Below are 27,109 nucleotides of genomic sequence, written 5' to 3'. Positions count from 1 at the left end.
GGTCACCCAGCAGCTATCCTGTGCTGTGGACATTCCACACAGGCCTTTCCAGGGTCCCAGGACTAGAACACCTCCAACCTTACAGCCCTAACCCTCACTCTGTCCTTTCTGACTATTCAGAACCCAACAAGCAGCTGCTAAAATGAAATATGCCTTGAGACACTGAGACTTCTAGATTAATTTTTACATCTTGTGAGACATGGGAAAGGAAAAAAGCAAAGCCCAAAGGGAATGCAGAAATTCAGCTAATATGATGCCCACTAGAAGGATGTCAGCTCACAGGAGTCTGTTAAAGGTGAGCAACATGTTGAGAGCAGGCTGGGGCACAACTGCCTCCGGAGGCGACTGCTCTGCCTAAGCTCTCTGTTTATAAGCAGAGCTTCTAAGTTTATAAGTACAAGCTTCCTACCTTGTACGGCGAGCAGCTGCTCTTCCGTGGTCCAGCGGGCGTTGCATTTCTGAATGACCTGGACATCCAAATGAGTCCTGTTAGCACACTACATTTAGGCATGGGTGTGTCCTTATGAGGATTAATCAATCTTATATCAGAATGTTAACATCAACTAGGGTTATAATAAATGATGTCTATACCTTTCCTTCTAGAAGATGTGTACTGGAGACACAGATAGTGAATTCTTAAACACATAAACTTGGGTGTGACTTCAAAGATGATATTTACATAATCTTACCTCTGGAAGTCGGTATGGCTCTATTCCACCATCAAGTTTTTCTTTTAGAGCACTGTTCGTCTGTTTAATATTCTGAATCTAAGAGAAACAAGATTCTCATTTTAAAAATGAAAGACTTTTATAAAGGCATGAAAAGAAAACAAAACTATGAAAGTTAAAAGAAACAAAAAGCCAAGAGGCCAAGAGGAAAGCAGTTTCTGGTCTATATGACAGCCCCAAATACAAGGCCCCTATCGCATCCTTTGAGAGCAGCTAACTATTAATAGATGTTTTAATTAACTTGCTGAGGGCAACAAACAAGGAACAAACAAGGAAGGGATGGTGGTAAGAAGGTTCCTGCACACACAATCCTGATCCAATAGCTCGTTAACAGGTGCCCATCTGGACAACAGAAGGCACAATCTGAGTCTGACACCGACCCAGCGCCTGTGCCCCCACCACAGAGTGGAGCTGGGGGAGCAGAGCAGGCAGAGTGAAGGCAGAAGCCTGCCCTTCAGACTTCTTGAACGGGGAGACGAAAAAAGCTATTTTTCCATGAGCCTAATTTTGAGCAACTGTAACTTCTTAATTTTCTCACAAATTATCTTTTCCACATTCTTGCTTTGATTCGGTGGACCTAATCTTTCACTGAGCTTGCCTAATCAAAAGAAAGACACAACAGGACAAACCATTCCATCAATTCAGGCCTGCTCCTTAATTCTGCTTGGACTCCTGAGCAAGCTGGGTCACAGATGGGGCCCTTTTCACTCCACTCTAGGTAGAGGGGAATTTCTGTGCCAGGCACCAGGGGAACTCTGGCCCCAGCACTTTCATTCTTGAGTATCACTTGAGCAAATAAGAAAGCAAGCAGAGGAACATGTTCATTTTTCCAAGGGAAACACCAAAAACATTTTGTGAGCAGAAAGTGCCCTAGGCAAATGAAGAAAAGCAGCACTCTCAGAGCCAGGGAAGAGGTGGGAGATGAGTAGAGATACTGTCATATGGGCACTTCTAATACTTGTCTCTCTAAACCTTTTCATACTTATACAATTTTCAAAAATCCCACTTTCAACTACTTACATTTCATTGATTTCCAGTTTCACAGATCCTTTCCTCCTGTGTTTTACTTCTCAAAGGTTTAAAGGCATCCGGCAGGTGGGGGAGGAAAACAGGAAAGACTTTTCGATGCTATGGGACCAGCAGGCAAGTAAATAAGACCAGCACTCCTAAGGACCAGAACCGACCCTGTCTGCCTTTAGTAAGGGCCTCACAGTCTACCCGTCATGCAGCCCACTCCAAATCTTTTGATAACAATGCCACATCAGAACACAAAAACAACTGAAAAGAAAAATACTGGAAACACACACAGAACTCATCCTACAGTAAAAACCATAAACTAGCACCATGCTTTACTGAAATTTGCTTTAGTTTATTTTGAAAAGGTATATAAATCAGAAGAAAATACCCCAAACTTACTCAGAGTAAGTAATTCCAAGCTCTCAGACCAGCATTAGTTAATAGAACACTCTCTGATAATAAGGAGGAAAATCTTAGATTCTTCTCAGACTTTGCAGTTACCAACAAACCAGGCACTCAGATTATGTTCCCTGAATTCTGAAAATGAAACCCAGAAACTTCCAACATGCAATGAGCAAATTCTCAAGTCAGGGGTCTAAAATACCCCGTTTCCCCCTCTCCTCAGGCACTCCAGTTACTCTATTCGTTCTAGCTATATGTTTATAATATATGATACAAAGCTGAGAGAGTACGTGAGATCTATTTATCTATCTATATTGCACTGGGATTAAGTGATATGTATCTTCCAAGGAGACCAATCTGTTTAGGAATCACATGCATCTTCTAAAATCAGTGGATAAAAGAGCATAGACATTAAATGAGTGGCTACAAGGTAAAATATCCACAAGCTCTGAACTAAAAGTTAGCTCAATATTCTCATTTACCTACAGGCCTTCTTCTAATCATTTGTGTTTACTAATAAGTGTAAGAATAGGGGTTGGTTGACAGAATTATGCCAACTGGAAAGGAAGCCAGAGTGGCAACCAGCTAGATGAGACAGAGGATAAGAAAGTAACCAGCATGAAAAAAAGAAACAAACAAAGCAGTCCACTTGGCTTGGGGTCTTACCGAGGGCTCCTGGCTGAACACAACTTTCTTTTTCCTGCTTTACTGCGTATTTAGAGATTCTTTTCTAACGTCAGACCTTTTCATTCCCTCCACCCAGCAAGTCCTGATGCAACAGGAAGTTGTCTGTTGGCTAACCTGTCCCCAGTCCCCATCTCACTGTATCTTTGACAGCAACTGAGGATCTCCTTGGAGCTAGGAGGAGCTGGGCTGCAAAGCCCTGGTGCATAGAACATCTGGGAGGTTCTGAGGAGGCAAGAGCTTTTCCTGCTGAAAGGGACAGAAGGATCAGCTCCGCTCCCCCTCCCTCTTCTTACTGCCCTGAACACAGGCACAAAGGTGATGAAATGGCTTCTGCAGTGTCCAGCGTGAGGCCACAAGCAAGATGAAAACCCTAGAAGCTAAGGATGCAGGAAATTCTGAAAGAATCTGGGGACTCTGAGAGCAGCACTGAGCAGAGGAACTAACCAGCAACCACTGATGTTGGAATTTCTTGCTATTTTATAAGAATAAAAAAGAAACAAACAGCTCACTCTTTGAGACATTGTTAGTCACGTCTTCGGTTACCATTAGATGAATGTGTCCCAGACAGAGGACCAGATGTGGGGGTGCCCAGAACACAAGGCCTACCACGTGACTGACCACCATGGAAGTCTGGGAGTGCAGCTGGCAGCAAAGCTAAAGGCTGCAGAAAGCAAACAACTGGCCTCATCTCCCAGTAACTGAAGACTCTGAGAATTCACTCTTTAGTAATGTCAACTCTGGGCAGCTACTTTCAAATAAAACATTCTTGCTCTTGATCCTGGCTCTGAAAACTGAAGGCTCTCTATCTACCAGTAACAGCTCTGTGGGAAAGGGTCTCATCCCCTTTCCATGTTGCTACTGCACAGCACACATCAGAAACTCACCTGGCCGTGGGACTGAAGCCCCGGGAGAGGGAGAGGAAATGCAGAGGGGAGCCCGGCCCTAACCAGACAGCCTGCGCCCCCGCTACACAGCGTACAAGTCCTCATGCATCCTGTACCATCAGGCAGACAAGGATGAATTTCCTTGTTTGACAAGAGGCCCAGAAAGATTAACTGATTCTCCTCAGATTAGAATACAGCTCTGCCAGTGGCTGGGACAGCCAGCCAAGCCCATGAGTCCGTGCGGCTGGCTCGGCCCTGGGTTGTGCACCTCATGCACCAGAGGACAGACAGGCCACAGAGCAGGCCGCCCTGCTCTTCTCGTCTCGTCCAAGCGGCGAGAACTGCCAGTCCCTAGTTCACCTTGAAGTCAGGGTGGGGGTCGGGGGAGATGACTAAGGCAAGGACAACACTGGGCCACTCGGCTGATTTCTCAGTTTGACTTCTATGCAAAATCAGACCAAAAGGATGAGTCATTTCCCACACGAGGCACAAATAATCAGGAAAGGATTCATTTTAGAAGCACTATTCTTTACAAGAGCACCAAAAAAGTACCAAACATGTAGGAGTAACTCCAATAAAAGAAACAGAAGACTTGTTCCCATCAAGAACTACAAAATTTTGGAAGAAACAAGATCACAGAAGTGCGGGGACAAATCATGTTCATGGGTGAGAAGATGTTAACTCTCCATCTTGATCTATAGATTCAACAGCATCCCCTCTAGGAAAATTACTTTTCTGGAAATTGAGAAGGTGATTCTAAGTTTTACATGGAAACACAAGGGCAGGGATCCATGACACGTTGGAAGACTCCCCTACCACGAAGCGCCATTTATAATCTGTGTATCATCAGGACCATGCGATGCTGGTGAAGAAAGGAGAAACCCAACTCCAGACCCGACCCATACACACGATGGACACTAGATTTAAAACAAAGGTCCCATGGCCTTCTAACAGGAAGAGGGCAGTCTTTAATGAATAGTGCTTGGTAAACTAGATATTCATGTGGAAAAAAAAAACAAACAACCCCACACATAACAACAAAGAAAAACATTCCAGGTAAACTGAAGATCAAAACGCAAAACAAAGCTTTTAACACAGTGCCTCATGACCTCAGGAAGGGTTCCTAACAGAACTTGAGAGTACCCACCACACAAGACAAGAACAAGAAACTGGACCACCTCAAAACTAAGAGCATCAGTTCATCAAAGATACCACTAGGAGGGGCTGGGGGCAATTCAGTGGCTAAGACTCCATACTCCCAATGCAGCGGGTACAGGTTCGACCCCTGGTCAGGGAACTAGATCCCACAGCCGCACCTAAGAATTTGCATGCCACAACCAAGACCTGGTACAGCCAAATAAACAAATACTATGGGAAAAAAAAGGTGCCACTGAGTGCGTAAAAAGGCAGGCCTCCAAATGGGAACGTGAGACAACCCCCTGCCAGCCCCATAATTCCACAACGTGGGCACAACAGAGTGGTGGAGGGAGGCGCTGCTGGTGTCCAGTGGGTGGAAGCCAAAGCTCTTACAAGACACACAACAACTCCCCACAAAAAGAGTTATCTGGCCCAAAAAGTCAGCTGTGCTACGATTAGGAAATCCTGCCAGGGTGCAACCAACACTCACACAAAGTGACACAAGCAGCCTGGGAGGCAGTTCTCTAGCGCTGGATGTGTGCAGGCTCAACAACCTGGCAGCTGTACTCTGAGGGGTGTCTCCAACAAGCACACACACACAACGCACCACGAGGCACATAAACCATGTTCCTATCAGTACCCGGTGACAGGCAACAAGGGGAGACAGCCCAAACTCAAAGTAAAATAGGAGCAGGGACAAAGGGGAGATGAACAGGGTGCCCGAGACCATGTTCCAGGTCTTGACCAGAAAGAGGCTATGTGGGTGTGTTCATGTAATGAACATCACTGAGATCTGTATCTAGATCGATACGGATATGTAAAATTCAATTTCATGATTAAGTTAGGAGAAAAAACAATCAACAGGCCTAAGATCCTCTGTCCAATTCCTTAGAAACAGAACATTCCTCTGAGATTTGTGAAGCAAGTGGGCCGTGAGAGCACAGCTGCAGTGCAGGGCACTCTTCGCCAGGATGGGGCGCACGGCACCTGTCGTTTGATCGACACCAGCTCCAGGTCCAGTTGTCTCAGCACCGTGGTAGCAGCAGTGGCATTGGCAGAAACAGCCTCCACGTCTTCTTGAGAAAGAAACATTCCTTTTGGAGGTTTCCTTTTTGCTCTATTTTTAGCTTGAGTACTATGTTTTTCCTTTTTGATCTGAGGAATCGTCTCAGTAGGGGGCACCTGCATGGTACACGTATTTGATAAATGAGAAAGTGAAAAAATTAAAATGTCAAATGAACAGCAATAAGCATATTTTAACATGGCTCCAAACAATCTAAGACAAATACCATGCCATATCAAAATAAGCATCCACAAATTCTAAAACACAGTTAACAGACAAAGAACACTCGCTAAATAAACAACTCAAAGTGGACTCTACTTCCTTCCTTTATTCTATAAACCTCTGACAAGAAGCATTCCCAGCTTCTGGGAGAATACAGGGAAGAAAAATTATCCGTGCTCCCTCCTGGTGAGCTGTGTATATACGAATAGGGAATGATTTCATCCTAACAGTCCCCAGCAATGTAGACAGACATATGGCCACAGAAAGAAAAAAAAAATGGTTCAGCACATGTATAAGGATCCACTTAGATTCCTTAAATCTTGATAGAAGGTTATAAAAATTAACACTTCAATATGAAACTTGTTTATATACCCCTTTTTGAGATGACACACTTTCCATGGCATGTAACCTGCTTCAAAAACTATAAGCTGTCATTCAGAAATGTGTGACTGCTGCTTATTTTTTAAAATGCTCTTTCTAAAACCAAAACCTTTGGAAATGAAATGTACTCACATGTTGGCAAGGAAAGGATAACATCCTATTGGTAACCATTTTAATAAGAAGTTTAGGTTAACTGATTATAATACCTTGTTAGTCTATTAACACTGGCTGGTAAAGCTGAAAATACATTCAAGCTTGTTGCTTCACATTTTAAGACAGATAAAAAGACCATGCAGACTATGATGGTAGCAATAAGCTCTCAAACAAGTGGTAATAAACAACACATAAAAATCTGAGTCAGCAATAACCTGTGTTCTATAATAGCACGGTGCCGGTCACCTACTAACCAAGTCTGTTTTCATACATTTTAGCACGTTAAGAAGCTAAGAAACTAAATAAGAAACTAACCATTTTTCTTTTCAAATCAGAAATTTTGCTATGTAAGTAAGAATTATAGAAATTAATATAAAACCAAGCCTCTTCTCTTTCATTTAAAATGTTCCACTGAAGAACCTAATAAATAACAATGCATCAAAAACAAAGCTTACTAAAAACTGCAAATTCAATCTGATTTCACAAACAATGTAATTTAATCCTTAAAATGATCTGGGCACTCATAGATCACTGGTGAGAGTGCCATCCAGAAAGTATGACCAGTTTCCTATTTGATAATAATATACTATGCCAAAAGAAGTCTTAAGATCTAGAATATTTTGACTCAATAATTCTACTTCCAGAAATTAATTCTAATGGAAAAAATTAAGTGCACAAATATGTAGTTATGTACCAGATTTCAGCATTAATTATAGGGAAAAAGACTGTTAAAAATTTGTATAAATCAACTCAATTATAAAAGATTTGTATGACAGAATAACAAACATACTGCTATGCATACAAATATATCTGACATAAAAATACATCCAGGATTAGTAGTAGCATTCCTCAAGAAACTGGAAACAGTGTTGCCATGTGGTTCAGTGACCCCTGGACCCCTGGCAGGCTACAGTCCGCTCCTGGGCATATATAAGGACAAATCTGTAATCCGAAAAATACATGAAGCCCTCTCTTCACAGCAGCACTGTTCACAACAGACAAGACATGGAGACAACCCAAGTGTCCACTGACAAGACGAAGGGATAAAAAAAGATGTGGTACGCATGTGCTGGAATCACTGCCTTGTCACAGTGAAGGGCTTGTCTAACTCAGTGAAGCTACCAGCCAGGCTGTGCAGGGCCACCCAAGACAGACGGGTCACAGCAGAGTTCTGACAAAATGTGGAAGAGGGAACGGCAAACCACCACCACCCCAGTATACTAGCCACGAGAACCTCACAAACTGTATAAAAAGGCAAATAGACTCGACACCGAAAGATAAGCCCCCAGGTCGGAAGGTGTCCAATGTGCTACTGGGGAAGAGCGGAAGACAACTCCTCAGCCATAAGAAGGAAACAATGCTATCTGCCACAACGTGAATGCAACGAGAGTATCATATTAAGTGAAGCAATACAGAGAAGGACAAGTATCACATGATTTCACTTATATGTGAAATCTAAAACAGAACACAAACAACCTTATCTATGAAACAAACAGAATCACATACAGAACAGACTTGTGGTTGCTGGAGGGACAGGGGGTTGGATTGGGAGTTAGGGACTAGCAGAGACAAGCTATTATATATTTAATGCAAAAACATGGTCCTATTATATATATAGCTCAGGGAACTATATAATATGGCAACCTACTTCAGTATTCTTGCTTGGAGAATCCATGGACAGAGAAGCCTGGCGGGCTACAGTCCATGGGGTTGCAAAGAGTCAGATGTGACTGAAATGACTGAGCATGCACACATGCACGTTTTACACAGAAGGTCCTCTGGGAAGAGTCACCAAAATGTTAACAGTGATGGCGGGTGCGTGCTCAGTCACTTCAGTCGTGGCTGACTCTGCATCCCCGGACTCTTCGCATCCCCATGGGCTGTAGCCCACCAGGCTCCTGTGTCCATGGGATTCTCTATGAAAGAATACTGGAATGGGTTGCCATTTTCCCCTCCAGGGAATCTCCCTGACCCAGGGATTAACCCCATGCCTCTGGCACTGGTAGGTCTCCCTGGTGACTCAGCTGGTAAAGATCTGCCTGCGGTGTAGGAGACCCTGGGTCAGATTCCTGGGTCGGAAAGATCTGCTGGAGAAGGGACAGGCTACGCACTCCAGTATTCTTGGGCGTCCCTTGTGGCTCAGCTGGTAAAGAATCCGCCTGCAATGCTAGAGACCTGGGTTTGATCCCTGGGTTGGGAAGATCCCCCGGAGAAGGGAAAGGCTACCCACTCCAGTAATCTGGCCTGGAGAATTCTGTGGACTGTATAGTCCATGGGGTCACCTGAGCAACTTTCACTTTCACTCCTGCATTGGCAGGCGGCTTCTTTACCCAAGACTTGATAAAGGTTGATGATATTATAAGCCATTTTCATTTTTCCCCTTTTGTTTAGCTGTATTTCCTACATATCTATAAAAAAGCATTTATTACTGGTATATTTTTAGTTTAGGTATGTCTAGACTCTTTTGTTTTTTTCATACTTCGGTACCTTCTGAGACAGAGAAACTTTTAGATTTTAATGAAACAACAGACACTTATTTGAATACATGTACAAGTAATACCAATGCTGGGATTCCACACTCCAGCCTGAATGGGACTCCAGGGGACGGACACCAGGGGGCTTGGGACCTCTGCCCAGGTGGTGGGGGCCGCATTAGGGACTGCCTGCAGGCACGTATGTATTGTGGGGGTTTCCACTGGGCCACAGTGACAAGGCCTGATGTCCTCAGAGGGTCCTCACGGATCCTACATGTGCTTTATTCAGTTATGAATCAGCGAAAGAATCCAAGTTTATCACCCTCATTTCAAAGGCTAAGATCACCCAGACACCCCATTATTCTCAGTGAACAGTTTATAATAAATAAATGCTATAAATATACCCCCCAAAGTCATATATAATTGCGGGGGTTTGTGGGCCTCTTGAATCCACAGACTAAAAACCTCTGGCATCATGGTTTTTAAAACGTGAGAGATTAAAGCTTCTCCATGACCCAGAGGTCATAGGCCCCAGGCGCCCACAGGAGGAAGGAGCCCCAAGGCCGAAAGGAGGGCAAGAGGCCCCTTTCTAACCTTCTGAGTGAGTGCCCAGCAAAGAGGACAGTGAGGACTGCTACCCTACAGAAAACCTCTCATTAATGCCATCTTCCCCTTTAAGGCTTCCTTTCTTATATTTCTTGGCAAACAAAACTCTTAAGTTCTATAAAGCAAGGTTCAGTTCAGTTCAGTTCAGTCACTCAGTCATGTCTGACTCTTTGCGACCCCATGAATTGCAGCCTGCCAGGCCTCCCTGTCCATCACCAACTCCCGGAGTTCACCCATACTCATGTCCATTGAGTCAGTGATGCCATCCAGCCATCTCATCCTCTGTCGTCCCCTTCTCCTCCTGCCCCCAATCCCTCCCAGCATCAGTCTTTTCCAATGAGTCAACTCTTCGCATGAGGTGACCACAGTATTAGAGTTTCAGCTTTAGCATCAGTCCTTCCAAAGAACACCCAGGACTGATCTTCTTTAGAATGGACTGGTTGGATCTCCTTGCAGTCCAAGGGACTCTCAAGAGTCTTCTCCAACACCACAGTTCAAAAGCATCAATTCTTTGGAGCTCAGCTTTCTTCACAGTCCAACTCTCACATCCATACATGACCACTGGAAAAACCATAGCCTTGACTAGACGGACTTTTGTTGGAAAAGTAATGGCTCTGCTTTTGAATATGCTGTCTAGGCTGGTCATAACTTTCCTTCCAAGGAGTAAGTATCTTTTAATTTCATGGCTGTAGTCACCATCTGCAGTGATTTGGGAGCCCCCAAAATAAAGTCTGACACTTTCCACTGTTTCCCAATCTATTTCCCATGAAGTGATGGGACCAGATGCCATGATCTTAGTTTTCTGAATGTTGAGCTTTAAGCCAACTTTTTCACTCTCCTCTTTCACTTTCATTAAGAGGCTTTTTAGTTCCTCTTCACTTTCTGCCATAAGGGTGGTGTCATCTGCATATCTGAGGTTATTGATAATATTGTTTAAAAACTCATACATACCATGATATCTCTTGAAAGTGAAAGTGAAGTCACTCAGTCATGTCCAACTCTTTGCGACCCCATGGACTATAGCCTGCCAGGCTCCTCTGTCCATGGGATTTTCCAGGCAAGAATACTGGAGTGGGCTGCCATTTCCTTCTCCATGGCATCTTCCCAACCCAGGGATCGAACCTGGGTCTCCCGCATTGTAGGCAGACGCTTTTACCGTCTGAGCCATCAGGGAAGTCTCCTATATGGCACTTAATATATTAAGTAGACTAAGGAAAAAGAATGCTTTACTTTGAAACTAGTAAATGAAATTTATTTGCCTTAATAATACTAGGGGAAAAAATACCTCCTTTTTGCTTTCCTTGTTTTGATCAATCTCCATGTCAATGGGGTTATTTCCATTTGTTTCTTCCAGTTCATCCTCACTGGAAGACAAAAACAAGTTACTGAAAGATTATTTTGTGCTAATTCTATTTAATATACAAATATAAGCAAGAAATTGATTTAATATAAAATCAGTATATGTTTTCAGAATGTTGAGAAAAATGTTTTTAAAATTCAAATAAAATATCAACTCCATAGTTCTTTTAGTCTAAATGATTAAAAAAGCTATTGAAATAGGTTTCTATCTCCCAAACCAAGCCTAGAACACTGTCACTTTATATTTGTAAAGTGTTTTCTCTCAACTGAAAATATCAAATTTAAGACTTTAATTCTCCTTAATTATCTAGTAGAGGACCAGGACATGATCATTAGATATAACTGAGAAATTATTCAAGAACACAGGCTCATGATATTGGGAATAAATTCACCCACAAGTAAAATCTCATTTTCATGTCCCATCTGTGTTCCCACAGCTACACAATTCTGAGAACTGGAGGTTTCTGGTGGCCTGAAAAACTCAAAGTGAACTTCAAAAAGAATGCTCACACCGATACGGTGCCTCAAATGCTTTTGTTTATATTCTTCCATGAGGTATTAGCAAAAAAAAAAAAAAAAAGCTCTGTCGGGGGTAGGAGCTTTACAAAAATTGAGCATGACAGCCCCCAGAGGCCAGACACCTGCCTTGTCTGCCCGCAGCTAAAGCCAGCTGAGTAGGGCTGGTGGCACCGCACTCAGGGCTTTGAGTGCCAACACCCCTTGTCTCAGGGGCCCACCCCGGTGGGACGCCCACCAGCACCCCGTCCTCTTCTCTCTCGCCCAGGCCCGCACTATAAGCAGTTCTGGCTGAGGAAGGCGCTGAGAGGAGAAAGGGCTGGGGGCGGAGGGGATTCTCCCCGGCCCTGCCATTCCCTTCACAGGCAGGTCCCGCCAGAAAGTCAGCCGTCTCCTGGGGTCTTCCGGGGCCTGTGTTCCTCCTCTGTCTGCTTCCTGATGGTGGTGCAGGCGCACAGGGCAGACGGGAGCAGCCTTAGGCGGACAGAAAGTGAGAACCTGGGCATGTTCGCCAAACTGTTATGGTTCCACCCTCAAGGATGACAAACCCCAATCTTTCTTTTTTAGATTTAATTCTGATTTCAACTTAGCAAACTGCACCTGTTTGTAGTAATAGATTTATTTCACAAATGGTGAATTAAACCTAAGGTATAATAAAAACAAAAAATGTTAATCAAAAGTTGCTAACACTAAAAACAAATTCAATAGTTTGCTGCTTTTCTTTGGTTACAGAGAGTACTGATCCATAAATAGACCCACTGGTTACACGTGATACAGACCAAAAAATATGCAGACTGTCAAGGTCAACAATTTCACAGAATCTTACAGCTGGAAAGAGCTCTGCAGATGTTCGTCACATTGCTCTCATTTTATACTTGTGCCCAGACCTTAGAATTCTCCAGAAGTGACACCCGATTATCAGCTTGTCCCCACACGCCATTCCTTTCATTTGAAATCATAGAACACTCTCCTGAGACAGGGCCATGAAGGCCACAGAGTTTATTTTATTGCTTCATTTTATTTTTGCATTGTCAATTTATAAAAGTAATATATTATAGAAAACATAATTTTTAAAAGCCACCTATATTCCTAGTAACACAAAACTCATTCTGTGTCTTGCCTTCAGACCTGAGGAGACAGAGGCCTGGGAATGAGTGCATGGACCCCACCAGTAGGCCTCTTACTAAGACCAGAACCCACTTCCGTGGGCGAGCACAGGCTGCCTCCACACCTCTGCTGTACAAAAGGCTGAGGGCATGGTGTCTCAGGTGTGTCCTGCACACCGAGCTGTCCTTAAGACTAAGCTCCTTATAAAGAAGTCATAAAAGGATCCCCTACCAGCGCTCTCGCTCACATACACAGAACAGATGGTCGATAAAGGGAGGAAGGAAATCTAAACTGCAGATTTTTAACAAATCAGACATAAAAACATGTCAGCTGAATCCTGCAGAAGTACATGAGTGAATTTCAACCCCGGAAGTAAGAGATTCCTTTTTGCTAAAGGAGACACCCCTAAGGGGAAGAGAGGAATGTGTGGGGAAGTTCACTCACTGTGACTGCAGAATGCTGAGGAAAGATGCCTTCAGAACGTAACACCCTGAACGCAGCTCATCTGTGTAAATTTTGGGTCCACTCTGAAGGCCCTGGGGAAACTGGTCCCTCTCCCTTTCCTCTGTGTGTCCACCTGCTCCTAGAGACGCCAGGGCCGTCAGAGCTCCCCGGACGGCTGGGATACCACCCGTGCCTACTGACCTCTCCTCCCGCTCACGCTTCTGTCTCCGAGCATGGCGGTCCATCACGCTGGTTTTAGTCCTCGTCTTCTTCCAGGAGTAGTAGAACTTTACCAGACTTGCTATAGATTTATCAGGAAGCTGGACAGAAGAGATGAGCTGGTTCAGGTTTAATCTTTAAAGATCAAATGTGTGTACATATATTTCATAAGGATCACGCTCACATATTCAGAAATGTCATAAGTCACAGTCATTTTTCTCTGAATTCATAGAAGAACCCTCATCAATACAGTTTCAAATGACTGAAGTTTTGACTCCAAGTGAAACTTGGCCCATGAAAGACTGCAGAGTCAGTTTAAGGTGAATCAGGGTTTTCAGACTGCTGAAGCTTCTAACATAATTTCTAGGTTGTTTTTGTGACCGTCAATTAGTGTTCATGGTAGGAGTCCACCAAATACCATTCTAAAATGTGAGAGATCAGCAGAACTCCTCAGGGAAACAGTGCCTCCAATGCCACGCCTCACCCACTCACCATCAGAGACCCTGTCTCTCAAGACAGAGAGAACTCTAGGCAGTCCTGACCCAAGAGCTGGGCTGGGGGAGCTATCAAGCAGGGAGGTGCAGGGAAATGTTGCCCACCCAACAGCTCCCACTGCACCAAACACAGGACCTTTCACACTGGAGGAGGGCAGCCCTACTGGGGCACTGGAGGGGGACAGGGGGCTGGCGCGCACACACAGTGGTCTCACCTACTCACCATTTGTTGGATTCTATGAAAAGTTTTCCCGTGAAAACTAAAGGCTTGCTCAAACAAGACTTTATCTTCCACAGTCCACTCATCTGGGAAGGGGGTAAAGTTGGGCAAATCAGCCAATGATTTTTCAATATTATGCTTATGCCAAAAGAGCATCCCAAGAGCCTAGAAAAATAGTATCAGTGAAATTTTTAGACCAACAATGTGACTAAAACATCGTGGAAATGAGGCTGGCAAAGGGGAGCACATTGTACACCTTGACAAACACACATGGGAACTCACAGACAATGCCGCTGCGTGCCCCTCTGTGCACTAACTCGTTTATCTCAGGCCCTACAAGGTAAGTCCCCCTCTCCTCATGACTCAGACTGGAATACAGGGGCCTGTGAAACCCAGTCTGATGGTCACAGTGGACAATGGCAGAAGCAGTGGGCTCTGGAATCTGCTCTTATAAAAGGGTCACACTCTAGTGCCAGTGGACATGAAAAGAGGAAGTGACTCAAAGAGCACGCCACTGTTTTTCTTTGGCCAAAAAGTTCAAATATAAGAGTTTTGTTTTTCAGCTCAGAAAGGAGAAAAAATACAAATGAGTAAGGAACAAAGTAGAAACAAGAGAATTCAGGAATACTCTTCTAAGAAAACTCCCCGTAATTCTACTTTAAAGTGGAAATAATCATACTTTGGGAGACCAAAATCCTTACAAATTTCATACAAGTGCACTTAGCAGTCACCCAATAATAGTTACACTTTCTAAACAAAATGAAAAATTAATAATTTCTAAGCAGCTTTGTGAGGTTCAAGAGCAGGTTTTGGAGAAAGAGACATACATTTCTTGCTTCAAAAGATTCTGTAACTCCCTTCTTGTAACTGGCTTCCCTAACAGTTCTACCAGGTAAAATAACCAAAATTGAGGCCATGGCAAAAAGAAAGGGTCCACGTCTATGTAACCAAAATTAGTGGTATCCTTGGGCATTAGGGTAAATGAAAAAAAATTATTTATAGGCTGTAAAATCTATATCAATACAAAGGAAAGTATTAATCTAACAAGGTGATAATCTGAAATAACTGTTACTAAAAATAAGGCTGAATAAGATATCACGCTTCTGGAGAAAAATTAATCTTGTGGATTTCTCATTAATTGGCTCCAAACAATTCTTAACACCTGAGTAAAATTTTACAACCTGAAAAATGATTCAAAACAATCAAAACAGGTCTGAGTAGATTTGAGTGTGACAACATGCGTCAGGAAACCACAAGAACAAGAAACAAACCATACATTTCAGTAAGAAAGCACTGTGCCCAAGTACCCACTGAGAGCCACTGCTGACCTGGGCAGCGAGGACCGGCAGAGCCCACAGACGCCCCTCCAGGCCAAGGGTCTCTACTGCTTGTCTCAGGCAGTAACAAGTGGATCAGAGCCCCTGTAGCACTGCCAGTAACCACCAGGCATGGCAATGAGGAAACCACGCTGCCTAACACACAGAGCACGAGACACCTGACAGGTGAGCTATAAAACCCATTTTAAACAACAACAAAATCCCACCGTTACCTGCTCCATGTTGTACCCATGCTTCTCTTTGGCAATGGCGATGTATTCATCCACTGAAAAACAAGACAGGAGGCCGTGAACAAGAGCAGGCGGGCACGGTCTATGGGCACCAGAACTGGTACTAACTACATGCTTCAGGCTCCCACGCGTGAGGATGAAGACGAAGGCAAGACCGGAGTGAAGCAGAGCTACACAGTGTCACCTCGTTACGGATCTTACACGCACAGTCTCACAGAGAAGTGGCGGAACGAATAAATACAGCACTTATTTCTGGATGCTGAGGTTATGATACCGGTTTTCCCTTTTTTTAAAACAAGGTTCTACTTAAATTTTCTTTTCTTTTTTTTTACTTAAGTTTTCTGTGATAAGCAAACATTACTTTGGCACTTGAAAACGTAATTATTTATAAATAAAAAGAAATATGAAACGGGGGTTTATTCTCAGACGCAAGAGCAAGCAACCTACTTTCACGATAAAGAAAATCTCGGCAATAAACCACAGGAACAGCACCGAGTACTTGCTCTCCAAGTCCGGCACAAGGTGGCGAGCGCCAGCGCGCACTCACGAAAGGAGCTCGAGGAGACTGCCGGGCTCACGCTCCCTCAGCTGCCACCCCAAGGAGGGCCCACATCCTCGCTATACCTCCCAGGCTTTCTCCCGGAACAGGAAGAGACCACTAACCAACAGCACCTCCTTATGCTCCTGTGTGACTCTCCTTACCAACTACAAAAGCAAGACAAACTCAGAAAGGAAAACGCAGGTGGCACAGAATTGCAGGAAACAAACACGCACTCCTTCCAGCCCTAAGACCCTTCCCTCAGATCTCACTTTCCAGGGGCAATGACCAGACTCGCGCTGAGGGGACAGGCTGAGGGGCAGAGCGAGCAGAAGACGCCTGAGAGCCAGAGCGCCTGGTGATCAGCCACACCGCACCAGCCTCCCTAACTGCAGTAAAGCTGACCACCAAGTAGGAAACAGAAATCAACTCTGAGAATGAATTCAAGTTCATTAGCATATATTCTAATACCAGGGGGGATTTTTTTTCTACTGACAAAAGACCCAATTTAATTCAGACAGTAACTACATATAGTGCATTTTAATAGTAAGGCACTAACTTCTGTTTTTTTTACATCTAATATACTCACAAACTGACTGGCTACTCCACTCAGAATAGAGTAAAACTCCCATTTACCTGAGAGTCAGTAAATGATAAAGGCCCTTGTTTGTCCCCAAAGTTGAAACTGGTGATTTTTTAATTGGGGGCTGAAATGTTTCAAATTATGTCCCTTGCTTATTACTTCACAACAGGGTAAATTATGCCAAATAACAGAAAAATGATGGAAAGTTCTTTAAAAAGAAAAAAAAAAAAAAAAGGTCTTGAAAAGTAAGGTTGCTAAAGCAGGGGCTGCATGCCTGCCTGAGAGAAGCCTAAACGCTGCCCGAGGCACCCTAGACCCCGGGGATGGACCTCAGGTCAGAGGACAAAAGCCAGGTAATGAGATGTGCTCAAGTCAAGAACACGTGAGAGGAAGAGAGAAAAACAAACTACACTCAACTGAGGGTCAGCCCTGGAGGTCTGCTTTACGGGTTCCTTCTTTTTATAAATATCTGCTGAATGAACAATAAACGCACCTCAAACTTCTGCAATATAGTCTCTGCAAGCATACAGGTTTCCAGAAGCTATTATTTACCTTAACAGAGTACGGAATGTGTGGTGTGTGCACACATTCGGGCATGTGATCCCCAGTCAGTCCTTCGATCTTTAGGCAAGAAAACGCACAGGCCGGCTGTGATGCAGGAGCCCTTGGGAGCCTGCCCTGCCCACCCTCTCAGGGCAGAACCACAGTCTGCTACAAAAGTAACAGAGTCCACTAAAATGGTCCCCACTGTTTCTGATCAGATTTCCCTAAAAATATTACAAGGGAAACAAAAGCTTCCTTTAGATGCTTTTTCTATCTTTATCTGTTCCTTTGTTTTTATATGAAAAATTAACTGGTGGTAGGACCAGTAAAACAGACTAAAACAGTGGATCCCAGCTGCTGCTGCTAAATGCAGATGTAACATCTGCCGTGTTGTACACAGATTGCTGGGAGAAATACCAACAACCTCAGATATGCAGGTGATACCACTCTAATGGCAGAAAGTGAAGAGGAACTCAAGAGCCTCTTGATGAAGGTGAAAGAAGAGAATGAAAAAGATGGCTTGAAACTCAACAGGCAAAAAACTAAGATAATGGCAACCAGTTCTATCACTTCATGGCAAAAAGAAGGGGGAAAAGTGGAAATAGTAACAAGTTTTCTTTTCTTAGGTTCCAAAATCACTGCAGATGATGATTATAGCCATGAAATTAAAAGACACTTGCACCTTGGAAGGAAAGTTATGATAAACCCAGACAGCGTATTAAAAAGCAGAGATATCACTTTGCCACCAAAGGTGTGCATAGTCAAAGCTATGGTTTTTCCAGTAGTCATGTATGGATGTGAGAGTTGGACCATAAACAAGGCTGAGCACCGAAGAATTGATGCTTTTAAACTGTGGTGCTGGAGAAGATTCTTGAGAGTCCCTTGGACTGCAAGAAGATCAAACCAGTCAATCCTAAAGGAAATTAACCCTGAATACTCACTGGAAGGACTGATGCTGAAGCTCCAATACTTTGCCCACCTGATACGAAAAGCCGACTCATTGAAAAAGATCCTGATGCTGGGAAAGACTAAAGGCAAAAGGAGAAGCAGGTGACAGAGGATGAGATGGTTGGATGGCATCACCGAGTCAGTGGACATGAGTTTGAGCAAACTCCGGGAGACAGAGAAGGACAGAGAAGCCTGGCATGCCGCAGTTCATCAGGTCGCAGAGTCGGACATGACTTAGCAACTGAGCAACAACAACAAACAGCAAACGGTGGCTTTTTAAGTCATATCTTTTAGGTGTTCTTAGAGATCACCCTCAGGACTCAAACCTAAAGCAAAGGAAGAAAGACCTGTATCACAGCTACTGAAGTGACATCACCTGCCCTTGAAGGTTCGAAGAAATAAGTTAACATACGGGGGACCTTGCAGCTTAGAAAAGGGTTACCGTCTGATACCTGCCAGTGAAAACCCAGTTTTTCATTCTTTTCATTGTCCCCCTGCCCAGTGTTCAATAAAGGTTAGACAAACATCTGCTGAATGAATGCTAGCGTACTGTGATATGTACAATGTTAACATTTTAGGTTCTTTTACTGGCAAGGTGAAAGGCAGCACCTATCATCAAAAAGGCTACAGATAACAAATGCTGGAGAGAGTGTGGAGTAAAGTGCACCCTCCTGCACTGCTGGTGGGATGGAAACTGGGGCAGCCGCTAGGGAGAACAGTGTGGAGGCTGTTACCACAGAACACGTGATCCCACTCCTGCACACACGTTGGAAAAGACAGAGGCCCCGACATTCACAGGAGCACTGTTCACAAAAGCCAAGACACGGGAACAACCCAAGTGCTCACTAACAGGTGGCTTAAGGAGATGCAGTGCATTTGTACGAGGGACTACTGCTCAGGCATAAAAAAGAATGAAATATTGCCATCTGCAGCAACACGGATGAACCTAGAGATTATTATACCAAACGAAAGACCAATATTATATATCATGTATATGTGGAATCTGAAAAATAATACAAATCAATGTATACATAAAACAAACAGACTCATAGACACAGAAAACAAACCTATGGTTACTGAAGGAGAGAGGGAAGGGGTAGATAAACTAGGGGCATGGGATTAACAGATACCAACCACCATACACAATAAGACAAGTAACGAGGATTTACTGTATAGCACAGAGGATTATATTTAGTATCTTGTAATAAGTTATAAAGGAAAATAATCTGAATATATATATATATAAACCTGAACCACTTTGCTCTTCACCTGAAATTAACACAATACTGTAAATTAACTATATCTTAACTAAAAGAAAGAAAGGGAAGTAAAGAGAGGCAGCTCAGGTTAGGTATGGGGTAAGAAAGACTCAGGTCAAATCTTGGCTCTGTCTGTTGATAAAATGCGTTCGTATCCAATGGTGCCTGACAAGCACTGTATTTAAGACTGTGCTACCCTCAGCAACTTGCTCACACCAGCAGAGCTAGGTTATCCCGTAACTGAAAACTACACCACGGAGGGAAGGCCTCCTTGTCCCCTGCTACTCAAAGAGCGCTCTGGACCAGCATAAATTCAGCACAGCCACAGGCACAGACAGTGCTGTGACAGGCCTTGTCTCCCCTGCTTGCCCTCTCTGAGCCGTCCCCAGCCCTTGTTCCCTTTCATCAGCGGTGGACAGGGACCCCTACCTCAGCTTCTGTGCTCTCAAGGCCCTCCCCACTACCTGCCTGGCTGCTTTACACAGCCTGCCAGGAGCTGTTGGCAGTTCATGAAGAAAATGGAACACTTTTTGAAACCTCTCGCAAGGCTTTCTTAAGTAAAAATGAGCTTTCAATCTCAAAAAACAAAACTGACTCCCACCTGCTCCTATGAAAAACAAAGGATGACTGGATATTTGAGGTGGGGGACAAAGATGAAACAAGGGAAACAAGAAAAGTACCAGCTGCCTGAGACAAAGAACGCAGGGGGGGTGGGGGTGGGGACATTCCCAGCACTTTCTATTATCTGGCAACAATAATCTTGATTTTGTCTCTAGAAGATTAAAGGTTAACCAGAGTTCATCCCAATCTGGGGCAAACAGCCACTGCAGGCAGAGTGGTTGACTGAGTGTGATCAGGTTGACGAGCAAAGTCCACGGGGCTTAGGGAAAGGCCCAGGCTCTGCCCCCACCAGTCTTCCCCAGTGCACTCGGGACAGGACCGGGGTCATGGGCGAGCTACAGGCAGACTTGCCTTGTGCAGCTTAGCTGACACTCTAATCTATCATCAGAAGTAGGAGACTCAAACACAGCGTTAAGTGTATTCTGCTTTAAAAACAATCCTATCATTGCATAATGCCGTGTTTTTAAAAACCTGAAAGCTCCTACAGAAACAGCCAGGAAGAATGGGCTAATCTTAAATTGTGATGGATGCATCACTCTAATCCTTTAAAGAACTACACAGACTACACAAACCATGCCTTTTTCGACAACAACTTACCATTATGCAGAGCACAACTGAATGAGTTGTTTGGGGGGTAACATCATTTAAAGGTAGAATGTGTGTGAGATTCATCAAGAAAATGTACAAAATTTAACAGAGCTTAGTCAAACATTTACTGAACTACCCTCACTACGTACAGAACACCGTATTAAACAGCAGGCCAAATACAAAAGAAAGACGATCTCCTGCAGTGCCGTGACCCAACACACAGGTGGCAGAGGAGAAACGAATGCACGCGGCAGCAAGTGCAGTCGCAGGGCAGCCTGAGAAGGCAGTGCCGCTGCTGACGGCCACTCAAGAGAAACTTCCTGAAGACTCGACAGCGGTTCAGTTCAGTTTAGATGTTCAGTCGTGTCCGACTCTGTGCGACTCCATGGAGCTGTACTGATTAACAAAAGTCACTAACGTCTGAGAATCTGCTACATGCGGGCCACTGGTCTAAGCTCTTTACCAGGCTTCTCTTTTTAATCCTCTCCAATAATTCTACTATCACTCCCATCCACAAACGAAGACATTGAGGTGCAGAGAGGTTAGGTCACTTGGCCAGGGTCACACAGCTGGCAAAGGCAGAGACAGGACTCTTGTATCAATGCACCCCCAGTGTTTGGCCCCAGGACCCATCGAGTTAAACCTCGGTTAGCAATCCTCTCTCCTGAGTAAGGGAGACAGGAGAAGCTCACTTCAGATAAGGACAGCTCCATGGCAGAGAATGCTGAGCAAGGCAGCAACACAGTCTATTCCGTTTGAATGGAGTCAAGAAAACAAAACTGTGGTGAAGGAAGTGACGGAGTCAGAAGCTAACAGACAGATGACTGCCTTGAGCAAAGCTTCATAGGTTTCTATATTCATGTTCTAACCTGATGATCTAAACGCTCCCAGTACCATTAGTAAGAATCTCAAATTCGACTGCAAAACTGGGAAGAATGCAGAAGAAAACTGCCACAGTAACCTTAACTCACCCTTCCCTCCCCAGATACTGCAGCGACTTGGAATACTTGTGATCCTGCACAGTCTATGCAGAGCAAGAGGCTGACACCTTTGCTGAGAACAAACCCACAGCCCTAGGACAGCTGTAAAGTTTTTATCATCATATTTACTATAGCTTCAGGTGCTGCAAAGGAAATACGGTACCACTTTCTCTCTCATAACTCAAAAACAGCATGCTAAAGTTTTCTTCAAGAATATGATAGATAACAAATATTGTGGCATCTCCTTGAGCTATTAAAATAAGAAATGAATCATCACCATAACTCGCTGAGAATCAAAAATGAGCTTGAATCGGTTAGGTAAAGCAATTGTGCCACCTGGTGGGCACACACATCACTACAACATTTCAATGATCCCTGTGTTATCTGGAGGTGGGAGTAGTGGGCTGAGACTCAGCCAGAGACTCAGTCAGGCTATGATGAAAGCACCAGTCCCTTCTTGTCAGGGATAAAATATGCTTCCTTTATGACAATGCCATTTCTTAATGTAGTTTTGTTAGAAGCCCACTTTAGAGAAAAAGTTCCCCCCACCCTCTGCACCCAAGTAAACACTACAAATCCAGCCCAATCTCACAGACAATCTCATCAAGCGAAATAAGAAACACGAGCACCTCACTAAGCCACACACAGTGGCATTCAGCCGCGAGCATCTATTCCTACCTGGTCCACCCAGAATCAGCAGATATGACTCTGGACACATCCTCCCCCACCTCAGTGCCGCAGGGCCCTCCTCTAAGAGTAGGCAGACCATCGTGCCTTCCAGGGCTAACCATTTAACTGTTAGATTTACACTTGCTTGTGTGTTGCATTAATTTTTTTTCCAATAAAAAGATAAGTGCACTCCTCCCCGTTTACTCTAGTACTCACACACAAAGGCATATGCCTATTCTCTGTTGTAGAAACTGATCATCACTGGAATGAAGGACATTTAGTTGTGACTAATCAAAATAACCATCCTTCTCCTTAAACATGGCCCAAGTCTGTGGCAAGGAGTAAGATGCACGCAGTGGCAACTCGCCTGCTAGCCGCCTGTACCCCATCACAGCACGTCAGCATCTGATGGCCACGGCCCCAAGGCAGCTGTGCCCTCAAGCCTGTCCTGTCCACTCTCGGGAGCTGCTCTGTGCACACAAGCTGAGGAAGGAACCACGCTCACAAGGTCTGCATCTTCCTCAATTAAAGGCAACCTTTCCTGACATTAAAAGAGGGAGAAAAAGACTAACCCTTGACTCACCTATAATCTCACAGTGAACTACAGTGCAAACAGCCCTGGACGATGAGTAACAGCCCTTAAGTTTCTATCAGGAACTTGCAGCTAAGTCCATTTCATCATTTGTCAAATAAGAGGTATTTTTATAAATTCTCTGTACAAAAATATACATATACATAAATACTCAGAGGCACCGACTCAGTCCCTGAACACCACCAGAGCCATGTTCTATTTCAGTAGTTTCCAATCCTGACTGATAAGAACTGTCTGACAAACATCTTTAGAATACTGACTCAGGTTCCACCCTGTTTTGTAATGTATGTGTATCAATATGCATGTGTGTTCATGTTTATGAACATATGTGTGTGTGCATGGATGTATACGTATACTTTATGCACATATAGAGCTTCTAGTAAAGTATGATGTGTGTAGAGAAAAGCACGTATGTAAGGATACAGCTAGGTTCATTTTCAGGAGATGAATACACTCAGATCAAAGAAAGAATCCAATATGCTCTTGATGTTATGGGTTTGTTTTTATAATGATCCCAGGTGACTATGATCAATCAATGAATTAGAGAGTAACACTGATGTGTAAAGAACAGTTCCCATTTTAATGTGACAGAAACCACCTCAATGAGCCCAAACATTTAAACAATTACACCAATATCAGAACTACAAAAATGAGGAGAAATGTGCTTTTTATGTTACTGTAAAATGAAGTTTCTAAATTTGTGAGTTGTGAATTTTAATCATGTGAAAGAATTTCCTTTCAAGCCTCCAGCTGAGGGGTTATGAACAGGGGAGAAAGGTGGAACAAAGGAAAGGAAGATCAGACAGTATGGTCTCTACAGTGTGGTCAAGAAGGGGCCCCCCCAGGGACACTTCAGCCATTCCCAGGAGGAGGGGAGGGGACAGCACCATGTAGAACTCAGCAAGAGGGATGCGGACAAGGGGAGCGGGCTCTGGTTGCGCCCAGAGGGCAGAGGTGGGCTCAGACCCCAGGGTGCCTAGTGGCAACTGTCAGGTCTTCTGACTTCAATTTACAGTCATCTAGAAAGGTGTGAATAGAGACCCTGACACATTTACTATATATTTCTATGAAAGTTTAGGCATTTACTACATACCTGTGAAACTTTCACTCATAATATAATTTTGAAAATGGGTACTGAAGTCATATGACTTAATACAGAAATAACTTTTTATATGCAGGTCCAAGGATGGTTCTCATCCCCTAAAAGCTAAAACTTACTTTAAAATCCCTAATTTGACTTGATTTTAAGTTCTATATGTCTACCTGTTGAAAGCGTTAATTTTTTTCTTTAAAGTTCGGAGAGGTGATTTCCAGTTTCTCTCACTGTCCGACGTCCAGATTCCATTATGGGACCGAACCGTCATTTGTGCCTTTGCCCCCTAAATATCATGTCATCACTTAATCAAGTAATTCGCTACAATAGTGTTCATAATAATGCCCAAATGCCATGTTCTCATCTATGCTACTTGGACTTATCCACATTTCCTCTACATGAAATGCGTCTCTGCACATTTTCTAGGCATACTCCAAAGGTTGCATCCTTCCTTAAGGAAGTTTTACTTAGACACACCCAAAAGCAACTGTGTAATATCAGTAATACTTTAAACTTTTTGGTTTATTAAATCAGACAGCACACCAAGGGAGACCTGTGTGATAAGAGCTCAAACCAGAAATCTAGACCAACCCTGGCTACTAACTAGCTGAGACCCTAAACATTTGCCCTAACTTCTCCAGATCCCAGGTTTTTGCAACTAAAAGGAAACAGCTGGACTAAAGGAAATACATATAAATGATCTGTTTACATTTCATTGCCCCCCTCTTTGTGCGTCAGAATATAAACTTCCTGAATCCCTCCCTCCAGGTACCTACCAGGCATACAAGACCGCTCAATAAAAATGTGAAGGAAATCAATTCTCACTGAATAAACACAAATTCTATATAACTCTAACTGAGATCCTTTTGGAGGAAATGTGCTTTTTAAAAAATAAGAATAAAAATATAAAAAGAAAAGACTAAATTATGGTGTACCCATACTTGTTAGTTTCAGTTCAGTTCAGTCGCTCAGTCATGTCCGACTCTTCATGACCCCATGAACTGCAGCATGCCAGGCCTCCCTGTCCATCACCAACTCCTGGAATTCACCCAAACTCATGTCCATCCAGTCAGTGATGCCATCCAGCCATCTCATCCTCTGTCGTCCCCTTCTCCTCCTGCCCTCAATCCATCCCAGCATCAGAGTCTTTTCCAATGAGTCAACTCTTTACATCAGGTGGCCAAAGTATTGGAGTTTCAGCTTCAGTGTCAGTCCTTCCAATGAACACCCAGGACTGATCTCCTTAGGATGGACTGGTTGGATCTCCTTGCAGTCCAAGGGACTCTCAAGAGTCTTCTCCAACACCACAGTTCAAAAGTATTAATTCTTCAGCAATCAGCTTTCTTCACAGTCCAACTCTCACATCCATACATGACCACTGGACAAACCATAGCCTTGACTAGACGGACCTTTGTTGGCAAAGTAATATCTGCTTTTCAATATACTATCTAGATTGGTCGTAACTTTCTCTCCAAGGAGTAAGCGTCTTTTAATTTCATGGCTGCGATCACGATCTGCAGTGATTTCGGAGCCCCCAAAAAATAAAGTCCGACACTGTTTCCACTATTTCCCCATCTATTTCCCATAAAACTAAATAATTGTAAATATATTCAAACAGAACAAAGTCCCAGATAATATTGTCAACAGAAAACTGCTAAACAGCTCATATATGTGATTTAAAAATTATACACTTATTAATATGTATAAACTTACTAGGAAAAGTATATAGATATATAGTAAATAGTAATTATAAGAGGGCTTAATTGTCTACATTATACATTCTATATTGTTCAAAATTTCTACAACAGCACTTATTTTTATAACCACAAAATAATCGTGTAAACTTGCAGTAACCCTAAGAGGAAGAACTCTAAGCAGTTACTTATGAAGAAAGAAACCAACACAGAGAAAGCCAGTGATCTACAGACATCCTTACACATGGGGACATCTCTGCACTTCTAGTAGATGTCCCCAATCTCCTGCTTCTACATAAAATCAGAATCAACTGTTGGACAATCAAGATTTCCACTTTCTTTCAAAATAAATGAGAAAGACAAAAAGAGACTTCTTTTTTGTCTATATACTGGGAGGGAGAGAAGCTGAGGGGGAAATGACAGATGGTAAAGAGAATAAATTATGTATATTTGTCCCCATTGACACTATAGTTACATTTTAGTTATGATTAGACGACTACTCAAAGAGTGTGATCCCCAAAGCTCCACAAGTGGAACCTAACTGACACCATGGATTACACTCACATCCTCACACTTGGGCAGTTAAGCAAACTCTCATGGATCCACAATTCCACTCCTAAGGATGTATCTTCAGTTCAGTTCAGTTCAGTCGCTCAGTCGTGTCCGACTCTTTGTGATCCCATGAATCGCAACACGCCAGGCCTCCCTGTCCATCACCATCTCCCAGAGTTCACTCAGACTCACGTCCATCGAGTCAGTGATGCCATCCAGCCATCTCATCCTCTGTCGTCCCCTTCTCCTGCCCCCAATCCCTCCCAGCATCAGAGTCTTTTCCAATGAGTCAACTCTTCGCATGAGGTATCTTACAAAATACTAAAAACACAACAATGGCAACAAAAGAGAACAAAGCTCTGTGATTCAGTTTTTCACCATCACCTTCTTTTACAATAGCAACAAATTAGAAACAATCTAAATTTTAAAGAGAATGGTTAAATACCCAATACATTCATATGATAAAATATTCAACGTTATTTTAAATGTTCACCAGGGGTCCAACAAGGTGACAAAGGCAAGTCACTGTTCAGGAAGATAATATGCACTCACACACACAGAAATCCATCACCTCACTTACAAAAACATGCACAGAGGAAAAAAGGGACTGGGAAAACATCCCAAAATGTTTACCAACAGTTATCTCTGGGTAATGAAGTGATAGGTGAGGTGAACTGTTTCTTCTTCATACTCTTCTGTGTCTTCTGAACTTTCAATAATATATAAATGTTACTTTTAGATTAGTTTAAGAGTTAAAGTTTTAATCAAC

General features: G+C 43.4%; 1 protein-coding gene across 2 annotated transcripts in view; it reads right to left on the bottom strand.

The window, feature by feature from the left end:
- Positions 1-27,109, bottom strand: part of RCOR1 (REST corepressor 1) — a 129,421-nt gene that overhangs the window by 17,153 nt on the left and 85,159 nt on the right. For both annotated transcript variants that reach the window (XR_011250390.1, XM_069559850.1), the window contains exons 4-10: positions 15,663-15,715; positions 14,117-14,278; positions 13,382-13,500; positions 11,040-11,118; positions 5,843-6,037; positions 690-767; positions 410-467 (exon numbers count right to left, since the gene is read on the bottom strand). Coding sequence is in view for 1 of the 2 variants with exons in the window: in XM_069559850.1 (XP_069415951.1) it covers positions 410-467; positions 690-767; positions 5,843-6,037; positions 11,040-11,118; positions 13,382-13,500; positions 14,117-14,278; positions 15,663-15,715 (744 nt within the window). In the remaining variant the exon portion in view is untranslated. The remainder of the gene's footprint in view (positions 1-409; positions 468-689; positions 768-5,842; positions 6,038-11,039; positions 11,119-13,381; positions 13,501-14,116; positions 14,279-15,662; positions 15,716-27,109) is intronic.

This window comes from Ovis canadensis, chromosome 18 (assembly GCF_042477335.2).
Source record: "Ovis canadensis isolate MfBH-ARS-UI-01 breed Bighorn chromosome 18, ARS-UI_OviCan_v2, whole genome shotgun sequence".
In the NCBI taxonomy this organism is placed as follows: Eukaryota; Metazoa; Chordata; class Mammalia; order Artiodactyla; family Bovidae; genus Ovis; species Ovis canadensis.
The sequence above is the reverse complement of the archived record's forward strand: the minus strand, read 5'-3'. Positions and strand labels throughout refer to the sequence as shown.